This window comes from Diabrotica virgifera, chromosome 10 (assembly GCF_917563875.1).
Source record: "Diabrotica virgifera virgifera chromosome 10, PGI_DIABVI_V3a".
NCBI classification, from domain to species: Eukaryota; Metazoa; Arthropoda; class Insecta; order Coleoptera; family Chrysomelidae; genus Diabrotica; species Diabrotica virgifera.
The window spans coordinates 48,173,240-48,188,433 of record NC_065452.1 but is presented as its reverse complement, the minus strand read 5'-3'; the positions used below and the strand labels follow the sequence as shown (position 1 = coordinate 48,188,433).

Below are 15,194 nucleotides of genomic sequence, written 5' to 3'. Positions count from 1 at the left end.
AAACGTTAAAATCTATAGATACTTACGTAATAGATAATAGAATATTGTATAGTGCGTCAATAAGTTATTTCATCAATGACATACCATGACGTCACTTTTACTTTTCCTCCCTAGGGAGGAAAAGTACTTTCCTTTCCTAGGGAGGAAAAGTACGACTTTGCTCCCTACAATCAGGTCAGGAAAATTATACTTTCGGTAAAGGTAGGTGGAAAAAATATTTTTAATATACGGAGCCACCCAGATTGACAGGGTTGAACAAACTTATCTTTTTTTTACTTGAACACCCTGTATATTTTTACCAATGCACATGTGGGCCAATCGAAGACAGGATATGAAACAATACATGGGGGATTAGGCTTTGGAATTAGAAATGAAGCTGGAGATGACATGCTTGAATTAGCAACAGCATTGGATATGGCGATTGTTAACACATTCTTTAAAAAGAGAGAAACTCAACTTATTACCTAAAAATGTGGACAATATCAATCATAAATAGACTACTTCATGATAAGGAAAGAAGACATACGTGAATGCAAGGACTGCAAGGTAATAGTTAGTGAGACAGTAAGCCAAAAACATAAGCTGCTTGTTCTGGACATCGAAGTAAAAAGCAAAACTAAACAAAAATATCGGAGAGGACCACAAAAAATCAAGTGCTGGCTGCTGAAAGATGAGAAAGAAGGTCTATTCAGGGGAAGAATAGTAGAAAAAATATGTTGGTATATGAAAGGAAGCCTTAATACAATTTGGAGAAAAATGGGCAGTAGTATTAGAGAGACTGCTATTGAAATACTTGGGCAAACGTCAGGAAAAAAGTTTGAGGATAAAGAGACTTGGTGGTGGTCAAACGAAGTACAAGGAAAAATAAAAGAGAAGAGAAAATTATATAAAAAGTGGCAAGAAACCAGATCCGACACATATTTTCAAAACTATATGGTGGCGAAAAAGGAAGCGAAAGTAGCAGTAGTAAAAGCCAAAGCAGAAGCGTATTCAAACCTATACGATCAGTTTGATACCAGGGAAGGCGAAACGAAGATATATATAAAATAGCCAAACAGAGAGCAAAGAAAGCAAAAGATTTTAATCAGATTAGATGTATCCGAGATGAAAATAATAAAATACTAGTTCACGAAGGGGATGTCAAAAAGAGATGAAGAAAGTACTTTGACAGCTTATTAAATGAAGAATTTGACAGACAGCCTGTGGAGTCAACGGAGACAGTAGCAGCAATGGTCACCAAAATAACCAACGAGAAAGTGGCTCAAGCGCTTCAAAAATAAAGAAAGGAAAAGCGGTAGGACGAGATGATATTCGTGGGGAAGTATGGAGAGCATTGGGAGAGACAGGAACAAGGTGGCTAGCAGGTCTATTTAATAGAATTATGGAAGTTGGACAAATGCCAGACGAATGGAGAAGCAGTATACTGGTACCTGTTTAGAAAAACAAGGGAGATATACAACAATGTACAAACTAGAGGACTATTACAGAGTAATGGAGAAATTATTACATACTCGGTATTACAGAGTAATGGAGAAATAGATGGAGATGCATGCAGTAGAATTAGAGCTGGATGGATGAAGTGGAAAGAAGCGAGTGGTGTGTTTTGTGACAGAAAAATTCCAATGAAGCTGAAGGGAAAATTCTATAAAACAGCCATAAGGCCGGCTATGATGTACAGAACTGAATGTTGGGCAGTGAAAAAGAAAGAGGAACAACGAATGCATGTGGCGGAAATGAGAATGCTTAGATGGATGGGTGGAGTGACAAAGAAGGATAAAATTAGAAATAAGTATATTAGGGGAAGTCTAGGTGTGGCACCAATTGATGCCAAAATGAGAGAGCATAGGTTAAGATGGTTTGGTCATGTTCAACGTTGAGACGTTAATCATCCAATACGAAGAACAGCTGAAGTGCAGATTCCTGGAAGGAGTAGGAGAGGAAGACCAAAGAAGACCTGGGGGGAGACGATAAGGCAGGACATGTTGGTAAAGGGGATTAACATTGATATGACCCAAGATAGAATTGTGTGGAAAAATGCAATTAGGGAAGCCGACCCCGCATAGGGATAAGGCAAAGAGAATGATGATGAATGACCCTGTATATTTTTACATTTTTGAACGCTCCTAGTTGTTCTCGTTTTTTTTTTAATCTAAGGTTTTACAATGTTATACGAGGTAGGTTAAGAGATAATTACGTTTTTCTATTAATTTCGTAACAATATTAACACCCGGTAGAATTGTAGAAATTTTACCTCAAAAAAATTACTCCTAACTGATTATCAGAACAAAAGTTTTCGTTGAAATTTTGCCACGCTGAATAAGCAGGAAGTGGGGTGCAAATTTTAGACCTTCTTTTATTCAGCATTCGCTTGGTTTGCAAGTAATACAAACCACGAATAGGTGTAACCAGAGACTTGGTCTCACTAGAGGTTTTATTTCTCCGGAAATAAAACTTCGAATTTTTCATCCATATTATCCATAACATCCATATTATTTTGTCGTAATTCGGACTAGGAGGCTTGATTTGTTTCAGTTCGTTCAGAGATAGTCATATATACACCCTCTCGGGATCTCTAATGGGAGTGAAATGTACGTAAGGGCGTTTATGACGCTCTCTGAATGAACTGAAATATAAGACGTCTCTTGATTTCATTTTACAGCGAATTTCTTTCATTTATTTTATAATTTTCGTATACTCAACAAGAACTCCTTTTTTTTGTTACACACCAAACAAAGTTTACTTTTGACTACGAAACTTGTTTTAATAAAATTCTGTCATATATTTTTTTAAATCAATGAATTCAATATAAAATTAATTGTTTTTTCTAGACTCCTTATATTAAAAATTGCATTTTTCTACAACCACTATTCAAAGTGCACTTTTCTGCACAGTTTTATGTTAAAAAAGATGATATTTCCTCACAGTATAAGATTTATGACATTAGTTGCAGAAAAGTGACGTTTCTGTGCCGGAAAGTGACGTTTCTGTGCCGAAAAGTTCTTTTTTGCACAGTACCATTACATTCCACAATAAAATCATAAATATAATTTTAACACTTTTGTGACAGATTTGATAGTGCTTTTCTAAAAAGATCCGATTTAACTCATGTCCAAGAAATCTGCAAAATTCGCTACTTTAACACATTAGTTTTGAACTTTACATTTGGTATTTTACAAATGACTACCTCATTCTGAGTAACGTTATATATTATGTTTACATATATATGGTTAAAATGTAGACAAATATACAACCTCTAAGTCAATTATTATACTTAATTATCCAATAGAAATTAAATTATGGATGTTACAACTGTTTTATTTTACAATTTTATTCTTAATAAACATTTTATAATTAGCAATTAACCAATAAGGATTTAGCAACCTCAGCAAGATACGTCATGAAGTAAATCTGGTGGAAATCCGTGACTGCATAAATATAACGTCAAATGTGACATTTTGTAATACTTTATTTAAAATAGTTTAAATTCAAACAAATTAAGGCAGTGAGTTAATTTTTTAACTAATTTCTGTGTGATTTGTTTAGATACAAGGAATCTAAATTGATTAGTATTAAATAAATACAGATTAAAATTTATAATTTTTTATTATAATAAATCTTCGTTTGAAAATTGTGATTTTTATTTTTAGCAAAAACTGTGGTTGTAGAAAAAGTTTAGTGTGTAACACGTGCAGAAAAGTAATTCCTCACTAGTTTCAATTGCGGCACTCGCTTGCGCTCGTACCGCAACTTTTCAAACTCGTGAGAAATTAGTACCTTTCTGCACTTGTTGCACAATATACTATTTGCAACTACAAAATATACAAAAAAAAGTTTCTCATAATATCGTTTCATTCCAGATGAAGCAGTAGTAGAGAAAAAAGACTGCGAAGAAAGTTGGTTCGGTTGTTGCCCAGATGGAAAAACACCGGCTCAAGGTCAAAATTTTGGTGGCTGTCCATCTATTTGTGAGTGCAACAAATTAGGGTCGTACTCAGATATTTGCGATCCAGAAACCAAACAGTGCAAATGCAAGCCTGGCGTTGGGGGAACCAAATGTGATCGATGTGAGCCTGGTTTTTGGGGACTACCGAAAATATCTGCTGGATACCAAGGCTGCATACGTAAGTAATGTTCTTGTTTTTAGTTCACTTTATAAAATTTCGTCTAATGCTGTTATGGTTTGTTTTTAAACCAAGAAGAGTGATTCAAATTTACCGCGCTGTAATGCTTGTGTTTGTAATTGGTCCAATCGCAGGAAAGTTTACTCCACTGTTATAAAATTTTGACACTAATGACATTTATCAAATTTTGACACAATTTGCATTTAATAGGTTGATTAAGTTATATCGGCGATTTTTTGTATTTTCTGCGTTATTCCTTTAATTTTTAGATTTGTAGCCTGCTTTTATATAAAAAGCAGTTGTTTTTAGAACTCTTTAGCGACGTATTAATATAATATAATATTTATGGATTACCGTCGAGGGCCGACATAATCAACCTCAAAAGAAGTTGTATTTTGTTGATTATTCTAGTGACTTTCTTGGGTGTGAATCTGTCTTTTTAGTTTACTCCTCCTGGTTAAAAAATAAACTATAGTACTCGTCAAGATAAGTAGTTATTACAGAAGATTCATATAGCTACAATACAATATTAATATAACAATAGTTAAATTGTTTTAAAGGTATTCTTGCCAATATTTTTTTCCTCGTTATGGCTTTTGGAATCTGTGCCCAATTATCCAGCTTAACATTTCTTAAGCCGGCCACTCACGGTACTGCGGTGTCGTTCGACAAAGTCATCGATGATATCAGTTCTGCAATACTGCAGCAGACAGGCCAATCTTTCTGTTGTAAAATTGTACGATTTTGTTGCATGCACGGTCATGTATAATCAAAATTTTTGGGCCAATTAATCGAATGCAACAAAATTGAACGACGGCGCAGTACCGTGAGGGGCCGGCTTTCAAATTAAGGCACAACTTAACCTACCATACATCAACACTATTACGAATCTAATCGAACAAGCAAGGATATGAAAGAAAATAAAACTGTTCACACCCAGGAGTCGTCCAGGGTGATTTACCATAGACTAAGTGGACCGCGTTACATATGTAATAACGGATTAAGCGCCAAAAATTCAAAATTCGGATTATGGTGCCATCTTGCAGCTAGGGTGCAAATCTATCTATAAAAATATGTTTTTTGGAAAAAAGTACAAAATAAAGCGGTTTTTGAACACCTGTATTAAGCGACATTATTTGTTATTTTATTAAGAAAAATCTCACATTAAGATTTGTAATATCGAATTAAAAGCAAAGTTGTTTTTAAAGAACTAAAAACAGTTACAACAAAAAGTGTAATATTAAATCAAACGCCAATAATAGTATAATATACTCCGTTGTCAAAAACAAAAATCCGCATCTTTTAAGTGTAATAACGAATCAAGCGCCACAAATAGTCGGTTAATTCTTTATTACAAAACACAACATATTATTTTCTAACGTTTAAGATATCGAATTAAGTAACATCGTTTGTTGGGTAGTTCGTTATTTTAAAACAAAGTTCGAGTTTTAAAACAAATTAAAACAAAGGACAATACGTTATTTTAAAACAAAGAAGTGTGCTCAAAAATGTTTATTCAAACTTTGAGAATATCCTCGACAAGATTTGACCGGTATTTAAAAAAAGTTTGTTCAACAGAAGTCATTAAAGATCATAGAGGAGAAAAGACAGCTACCAGTGGAAAAATGCCTGAATATCAAAAACAAAAAATTATTGATCACATCAGCTAATTTCGAAAATATAGGTCGCATTATATTGTAGAAATCAAAGTGAACGATTTTTTTTTTAAATAGTGATGTAACCTTAGATATAATTTTTAACTTAGGAGGGTTGCTTTTGCTTCCTATAAACGCATATTTTATGACAATTTTAATTTGCAAAGTAAAAGAGTTAAAAATAACACATGTAATGCGATAAATTTGCAGTTAAAATCCAAAGTTGATAGAGGAAGAGAAAAACAATTTAAAAGACCGAGACTCATCAAGATGAAGCAAAAGCGGCTAGAAATCTCATAAATTCAGATCTCCAAAAAGGTAAAAATGAACAAAATGTGGAGGTACTGACTTGTGATTTGGAAAAAAACCCCACCTTTACCACTAATTCCAACGAACGAACGGTACGAACGAACGAACTGCGGTAAATATTTAAGAACAACTGGGCGACGCCATTTCTATGTTTAGGTCGAAGCACAGCAGAAAAAGGAGCACAAGAAGTAAGTTCAATTTGATTAAAATATTTGCGACAGAACCTAGTACCTCAATTAACTGAATTGATATTATAGTCTGACAGTTGCGAAGGACAAAACCTCAATACATACTAAAATTGTGATGCTTTCAAAATCTGCGCTTGAGCTTATACCATCTTAAAAAAATAACGATGCGCTTTCTAGTATCAAGACCCAGTTTTATGCCCAATGACTACAAATTTGGGGACATAGACTCAGCACTAAAACTCCAAAATCGGTTATATACTCCAGATGATTATATAAACGTTATCAAAAATTGCAGAAAACGAAACAAATTAACGGTTCAAATGGTACAAAGATAAGAGTTTAGAGGAGTTTGCGATATTTAAAAAATATTGTAAATAGAAAGAACCATATAAATCGGAATTCGATTAACTGACTTCAAACTAAAAAATACTGCTCTTGAAAAAAGATCCTTGTAAAATATATTTTAGCAAAAATCACGGCGGAATTTTCCAGAAGTAGACATAAGTAAACGAGTCAGAAGAAATCCAACCAGAAGTACAAAATTGTTGTATTCCTCCAAACGGCAAATTTTGTGGCCGAATGAAAAACCGGTCTCTATCCCAAAATTTAATGACATAATGTTGTTATTGGGACTTACTCCATTGGATGCTAAAAACTTATATGAAAATATCGTAGGGAATAAAGGCATTCAAGATGACATTCACGGCTTTAATGGATCATTGGATTTCGATAATAAAGACCAATCTTAGCGGATTGCTTTTGGTGTATTTTCTATGTAAACGATATAACTTTTTATACGTATTAAAGCGAAAAATTTAATAAAACCTTATTATAACACTTTTTATTCTGAAACATCAGATTAAGCGCCAAATATGTCTTTTAATCCCGTATTTGGATCTTAACTCATGCATATCTTAAAAAATCATTAACGAATTAAGCGACATTTGATCGAATAAATTTTAAAATATAAATTATTTTAAAAAAATTTAATAAACATCTAGAGTTCCTTTATATTTGCAATAACCTCTCAAATATGAAACATGGTAGTTCTATATTTTAGAAATAGCACCAATAACAAATTTAAAATCTTTAAAACCATTTATCTCAAAACTACATTTTGGCACTTAATCCGCTATTACAACGCGGTCCAAGTAGACTACGAAATAACGGGTATTATGCTCAGGAAAAAAAATGTACCTAACTTAAAGCTAAATTTAAGCTGAAGGTACACTTTACAAGACGTAACAAAATATATGATCTTCTATAAAAAATATGGACTAAAAATGAATATAAAAGATACCAAATACGTGATGATAAATAAGAAAACAAATATACAAACAAGCATACATTTTTAAAATGGAACGATAGAAAGGGTTGATAAATACAAATACTTAGGAACTTGGATTTAAGACATTAATGATCCAACAACAGAAATAAGGGCAAGGATAAAAATAGCAAGAAAGGCGTTTGTGAAAATAACCTTAGATTACAACTGAGGGTAAGAGCTTTGAGGTGATTCGTATTCTCGATAATGCAATATAGATTTGGAAGCTGAACAGTCATTTGAAATGTGGTGTTACAGGAGGATGCTTAGAATAGCATGGACATAAAAGAAAACGAACACGGAAATATTGCGAGAAATGGGCAAAGAATACGAAATAATAATCACAATAAAAATAATAAAGTTACAATATCTGGCAGAATAGCTGGAAGACAACAATATGAAATGCTAAAACTGATAATACAGGGAAAGATAAGATGGGGAAGGAGTATAGTAAGAAGGAGAGTGTCATGGTTGAAGAATTTAAGGGACTGGTTTAAATGCAGTTCTATAGAATTCTTCAGAGCAGCGGTAGAGAGAGTAAGATAGTGATAGTATCCAATCCTCGATTGAGAGATAGTTCTGAACTTGATGAATGCTGTAACTACAAGATAATCATTAAGCGAAAAGCAAGATAAATATTTTATTTTCTCACGATAAAAAAAGGTGAGTAAACACGTATATGTACGTGTTAAAAAAAAGAATTTACCAAGGATGCATTAGTAGGATGAATTTATTTTTGGTTCTATTGTATGTGAACTTTAGTTTCATGCCGTTAAAGCTTGTAAAGCCAAGTAATCAACTGGTTATTTTGCAATGAAGATATACAGCTGGCAAACATACATGTAGTATTGTGTGTATGTAATGACATTAAAAGTCGAAACATATTTGGCTGGCCTATACTGCGGTTCCTGAATGATCCAGCCGGCCAATAATTTAACAGATAAAACTGTAAAACTATGAAACAATGGGCTAATTATGCCTCAACTCAGCTATAATAAATCTAGTGGTATGTAACGTGTACACACCAATAAATTTAGAGCGGGCAAAATTACAGCGAACACACGCGTCTTTGTGAGGATCCCTTTCTCATTCGGTACGGGGACCATTCTATAAATTCACAATAAAAAATTGATTTTACATACATACATACATACATTATCGATGTTCCTCTTATATCGGAAGGTGTCGAGATGTCTTCTTTACTCGTTATTCTCTGCGAACTTACGCCACTTTTGTTGTCTCTAGATAATCCTTTGACTTCCTGCCACGATTTTCCTCTATTCTTCAATATTTCCATCACACTTGTATTCCTGGTTTTCCTTGGTCGTCTTCTCCTGTTTTCGTGTAATGTTTTTTCCTGTAATGTTTTTACTTTTAATTATCTTCTAGTATCATCGCTACGTCTCTTATCAGTTCTTCTGGCTCTCACGACTTTTCTTAAATACTTACCTCATTTCCGCGGCTTGCAATCTCTTTTCTTCTTTGTCGTTCAATACCCAATTCTCTGCATCATATTATGTAGTGATAGGTACGTAAATTGTTTAAATATTACCATTTTGGTTTTCCTTGTTATTTCCTTTTTATTTAAGAAGTTTTTATACTGGGAATGATATGTTCTTGTGGCTGCTTTTATTGTATTTCCAATTTCATCTTCTTGTGTCCGCTTGATATTTAAAATTATTCTAATTTATTTTAATTAAATTAAAATAATTTAATTATTTTATTTACAACGCTTAAGACTTGGGCAAAGGTACAATAATATAATACTTATGTTGCAAAACTTGTAATAAATGGGGTAGTTTCTCATTTAATCATGCCCTTGCCTACTAAATTGACTTGTTATTTTCCTCCATTCATCCCTATGCTGAACAATATCAAAATAGGTTGCGGGTACATCCTAACACCCTGGCACACAATCTTCTCAACAACCAACAAGCGAAGAGATTGAAGCGATATGATCCCTTGGACCTACCTAACCGATCCTGACACCTGACAGAGCCAATAGCAGAGGAAGCTACGCCTTCAACAGCGTCCAGTCATTGTGTTCTGTGTTCTGTGCCAGTTTTAGTTTTCGTGCTCGCGTATCAGTGTATGTGCGCATATCACTGGTAAAAAGCTAATGTGTGTGTGTGTGTGTGTGTGTGTGTGTGTGTGTGTGTGTGTGTGTGTGTGTGTGTGTGTGTGTGTGTGTGTGTGTGTGTGTGTGTGTGTGTGTGTGTGTGTGTGTGTGTGTGTGTGTGTGTGTGTGTGTGTGTGTGTGTGTGTGTGTGTGTGTGTGTGTGTGTGTGTGTGTGTGTGTGTGTGTGTGTGTGTGTGTGTGTGTGTGTGTGTGTGTGTGTGTGTGTGTGTGTGTGTGTGTCGTGATGCTTTGGTCACTGGACCTTACATCTCTCTGTCATTGTAAAGACAAACAATTTTACTTATTGTTTTCATTGTAAAACAGATTGTAAAAAAATCTTGGATGTTAATAAAGAAAAATTCATCCCTGTTTGATGCTCTTTCTTCCCAACCAATAATTCCCTCATTTTTGTGATCTTCCTGTACGTTGTCAAACCATTTTTGTCTGGGTCCTCCTTTCCTTCTTTTCGTGGCTCCGGTTTTACCTGAATATACCAATATATACCAATATACCAATTATATTATATAAAATAAAAGTTAAAACTGAGTTTACTTGTTTCATTACGAAGAAGACGATCGTCAAATGCAAATTAGCCGTAGATTAGCTCCCACTGGGCCAAGCGAAATTCCGAACAAAGTGCGTGGGGTGCGTCCACTGGTCGGCATTCCGAATGATTCATCGGCACGCATCGCAAAAGTTGCCTCTCGAAGCAACCCTTCGGCATTACCGATGATGCGATCCGTACGATGCGGATCAGTGGACGCTTGCCTTAGGCCGATGCCACATTATGCGTTTTGACCGGATGCGGTGAAAACGCATCCGTTTCCAACGCAACCGTACCGACCTGTCACACTATGCGTTTAGTCTGGTGCAGTTTGTAAGCCCGTACCGATAACTCAAAACGCATCCGTTTCCAACGCAACCGGACCGATCTGTCACACTATGCGTTTTCACCGGATGCGGCGGAAACGCATCCGGTCAAAACGCATAATCTGACATTGGCCTTACTGTCCATTTTTATCTTACTCCAAGTAAGTTTAGTAACTGAAATATTTGACGTTTTTATTGGGATTTTGTAAATATTCAGAAACTCATACTTGAACAATATAAACTACACAGAAAGTAAACTAGCAAATTCCAAACCGTTGTCATAAACTTTTAAAATTGTTACCACAAACTCAAAGATAGAGATTAGCATTGTAATTTAGTATTTATGCTCATGGCAACGTGTGACCTACTACTAAAACTTTTCAGAACAACCCTGGTAGAAAAGTTCATTCACCTACACCAAAATGAATTTATTTTATGCTAGACTTTGACAATTAGGCATAATTCAACAGCAAGATGAGTTAATTCAGCATGAGGAGAAAAATGGGCAATTTTGAGAAAATGAAACTGGGGATTACTCGCAGATAGTGCGTTGTGAAACATTTTTCATTATTGTGGTTTATCAGGACCCTTCCACTAGAGCATGCGGAAAAATTCGCCTAAAAAGCTGGTTTTAAATTACAATTACATGCGTAAGACTCGAGGGAAAATTTTGCATTGTCTGTTACTCAAGGTTTAAAAAATATTTTTACTTTTATTTTATTTTCCACAAAAATAACACTGCTGGAACAGACACATATGAAATATTTATAAATAATTATACTTATTAAAGATATAGCTGTAAATATTAGGTAAAAACTATTCCATAAAGCAAAGTACGAATTTATTCATTATATTCAAATAATCCGCAAACAGGGATGTATTCCATCCCCGCTGATATTTACTATCTACTCGGATGTTCAAACAGACTTTGCAAAATAAACATTTTGGACTTAAAAATCAGTTGTGATCTGATTGATAATCTTATATAAAAACAATAGAAAGGGGGAGGGTCTTATATACAGAATACGACATTACAATATACACTAATTTAAATCTAGAAACTTTCCGTAATTAGAACCATTCTTTGTTAACATCCTGCATCTCTGCCTTCCATAATTTAAAAGGCAAAGAAACGACGAAATAGAAAACGAAAAGGATTCTGCAACATTCAATCACATCCCGTTTTCTTTCATATAGGAAAAGGTACAAGAAATGGTTCCTTAGTATTCACAATTTGAGTAAAGATAGAAGTGAAAGAAGGGCAATTTATGTATTATTTCGATTCAAAGGCAGGGAATAATCTGCAGACAGCCACTGTTTTTGGTATAACCTTCATTTGTACAGATGCCTCTCGCCTCTGGATCAACACAAAACAAAATTGCCCAAAGCAATGTGATAACAGGCGATCAGATCCCGTGATTTACAAAAAGTTGCCCTACATAAATGGCTTAACCAACAATATAATTAAGCTGCTGATCGGAATTCTCAAAACCAAAATAGCGAAATATACCAGCATATCCAACTACAGCTTATTCTCGAAGCTCAAAAACCAGACACCGCTTCAAAATCAGAGTCATCTCATTTATCAACTTTCTTGTCTCGAATGTGATGGGCATTATATAGGGCAAATATCGCATGGTTAAAACAAAGAATAACGCAGCACAAAAGTGATTGCAAAATACAGAAAAATTCTTGTGCAACAGTACATCATTCCATCACAACAGGACATACATTTAATTTATCATATATCAGATCGTATCAGATTTTCTCGTACACCTTAGGGTAAAACGAGTAACTGATTATATATATATATATATATATATATATATATATATATATATATATATATATATATATATATATATATATATATATATAATCGATTATTTCTCGAAATGTACCACATAAATAGAAATTCAATTAATTACAAAACGGATACAAGCAGGTTGAGTGACATTTATTGGAATATTTTAAAATTCTAAAAATAATAAGTAAAATATTTAACAGCTAGCTCGATAATGGAACTCTTAGCCCTTCTTCTTCTTCTTGTAGTTCCTTCTCCTCTCGGAGGTTGGCTATCATCACAGCTCTTAACACATATGAAAAAAATATACCTGATTCAGTCGTTGTCTGGTTGTCTCGGGAAAGCGACATGTCTAGTTATAAGCTAAATTGTGCAATTTATGTGCGATGTAATATGATTTTTTTGATGACCTTGATGAGATATAAAACACAGGGGCGCGCGACTTTTCCCCAACACGACTCTACCTTATCGACAGAGTCTAAGAGAAGTGTACGGTAAATTGAAGCTGTAATTACAAAGAAAGAAATATGTATGTCTTTGTACTCACTTTATCACGCTTAACGAATTACGGGATCTGGATTTCAATGCATATTTTTTTTTATAATTCTCGTATCAAAGTTACTCGTGAAGTTAGTCGTATTGATGACAGTTGGGGAAACGTCTGCCACCCAAAACACAGAAAATTTTAAACCGTAAACCCAAGCTGCTTCGCAAATTGCAGCAATATTACATAAATCAACTAATTTAGCTCTTAAACCACTGCTGTTAAAAAAGTAAATTTTATTTGAATTTATTTCTATATCGAGTTGAGAAGGGATTTTCCTCTTAAAAATTTAGTTTTTAACTCCTTCCGTTTTAAAACTTATTTAATTTATAATATTTCCATTTTAAATACTGCATTCTCTCTTGGATTTGAAGGTTTCTGTTTCAAAATAACCTTTCTTAATTTTTTTCTATAATTTACCCAAACACGTCACTTTTTTTTCATCCCTGGGACAAGTCTGCCGATGTATAGCCATTTTTAAATAGAGCCTGTTGTCTTACTCTCTTGTCTCTTGCCTGTTCTCTGCATTTCTAAATTTATTTTATTTAATCTTCACTTCGGGTTACAGATATTTTTTACTTTCTTCCTTAAAAAATAAAAAGTTGGGTAAAAATAAGAGGGAAGTTACATAAACATTTGCAGAATCCAATGTTGTGTTACCTGTTAATTTTAAAATTTATTCTATGTTTAGTATTACAATGGAACCTCGATAAGTCGGATTAATCGGGACTGCGGCCGATCCGGGTTATCGAAAATCCGGGTTAGCCGGAGAATATGGTAAAAATTCATAAAATACAGTACACTTGCAGAAAAACTCCATTATAATTGCAAAAACATGAAATACATATGCACAGTACATCTAAATTATGTACAGTTGTATACAGTATTGTTCATTTTGGGTAAAAACTCAGTCAAACTGAATAAATGTTTGTTTTGTCTGACGAAAATCGGTCCGGGTTAGCCGGACTTCCGGGTTATCGGGGGCCGACATATCGAGGTTCCACTGTATTGTAAATTATATTTTAATAAACACTTTTTTATTTTCCAGCTTGTGGTTGCTCAACTTTTGGTTCAGTAAGAGATGATTGTGAGCAAATGACCGGAAGGTGCGTTTGTAAACCGGGAGTTCAGGGACAAAAATGTACAATATGTACAAACCATAATAAGTACTTGGGGCCCAACGGATGTGTTTCAGGTATAAACCTAAATTATAGATAATAGATTATATAACATATTATTATTAATATACAGATAGGTTCAAAATTTATGGAATAAAATCCCGAGACAGGTCGATTTTTATTTTTAAATTATGATTTTTTGAGAGCTAGCTCATTTGAAAGGTTATTTAATTGTCTATTCAGTAATATAAACATTAACATAATTATTCATACTCAAAATAATTGACACAAAAAGAAGAATGTATTTAATTTATTTCAAAATACACTTTACTGTTGTCAGAAAACAGAAAATAAAAATTTATTTGAAATTAAATGTTTAAACTGAGAAGAGGTAGGTGGGTGGCAACTTGAGTATTGAATTTAAGTGAAAAGCAATGTTTATTTGTGAAATAAACATTTTTTTCCGTTTTCTGGCAGCAGTAAAATGTATTTTAAATTAAATAGATTACATACATTCTTCTTTTTGTGTCAAATAATTTAATTGAAAACAAATGAAGAGTACAGGGGAAAAACAAGGAACGTCACTTTTTCAATCATTTTGGCTTTTCTCGTCATGTGGTAGCAATAACTAAGTACTATCGACTAGGATATCGATTCAGAACAATAAACAGAAAGATCAGTCTATATAAATTTTCTAAGCTTTTGTATCCAGTCGAAGGACCAGGATTGTCCGCACTCCACTGGACAAAAATAAGGAATGTTAGCAGTTTTTTCGTGCATTATTAAATTAATAAATTAATATAACTAATAGTATATTAAGATTATAGAATAAGAATTGCTAGAATTCTGCTAAGAAACTCCTAAGTAGTTTTTAGGTATCATAAGAATTAAACTTTTATTGGTGTTTATCTCAATATGTATAAAATGTGACATCCCTTGTTTTTCCCCTGTACTCTTCAAATGATTTTGGACCCCCTGTATAAATAATTAGGTGAACGTTTATATTAATGAATCGAGACTTAAATAACCTTTCAAATGAGCTAGCACACGACCTCTATTTTCATTTAAAAAAATCATCGATTACGTCATAACGTCCAAATGAATGACGTCACGAGTATGATATATATGCCAAAAACTCATAA

At 33.7% G+C, this 15,194-nt stretch overlaps 1 protein-coding gene across 1 annotated transcript in view; it reads left to right on the top strand.

Moving 5' to 3' along the window:
- Positions 1 to 15,194, top strand: part of LOC114330735 (agrin-like) — a 245,440-nt gene that overhangs the window by 169,043 nt on the left and 61,203 nt on the right. Inside the window, exons 10-11 of the mRNA XM_050662959.1 lie at positions 3,858 to 4,121; positions 13,983 to 14,129. Of these exons, the coding sequence (XP_050518916.1) occupies positions 3,858 to 4,121; positions 13,983 to 14,129 (411 nt within the window). The remainder of the gene's footprint in view (positions 1 to 3,857; positions 4,122 to 13,982; positions 14,130 to 15,194) is intronic.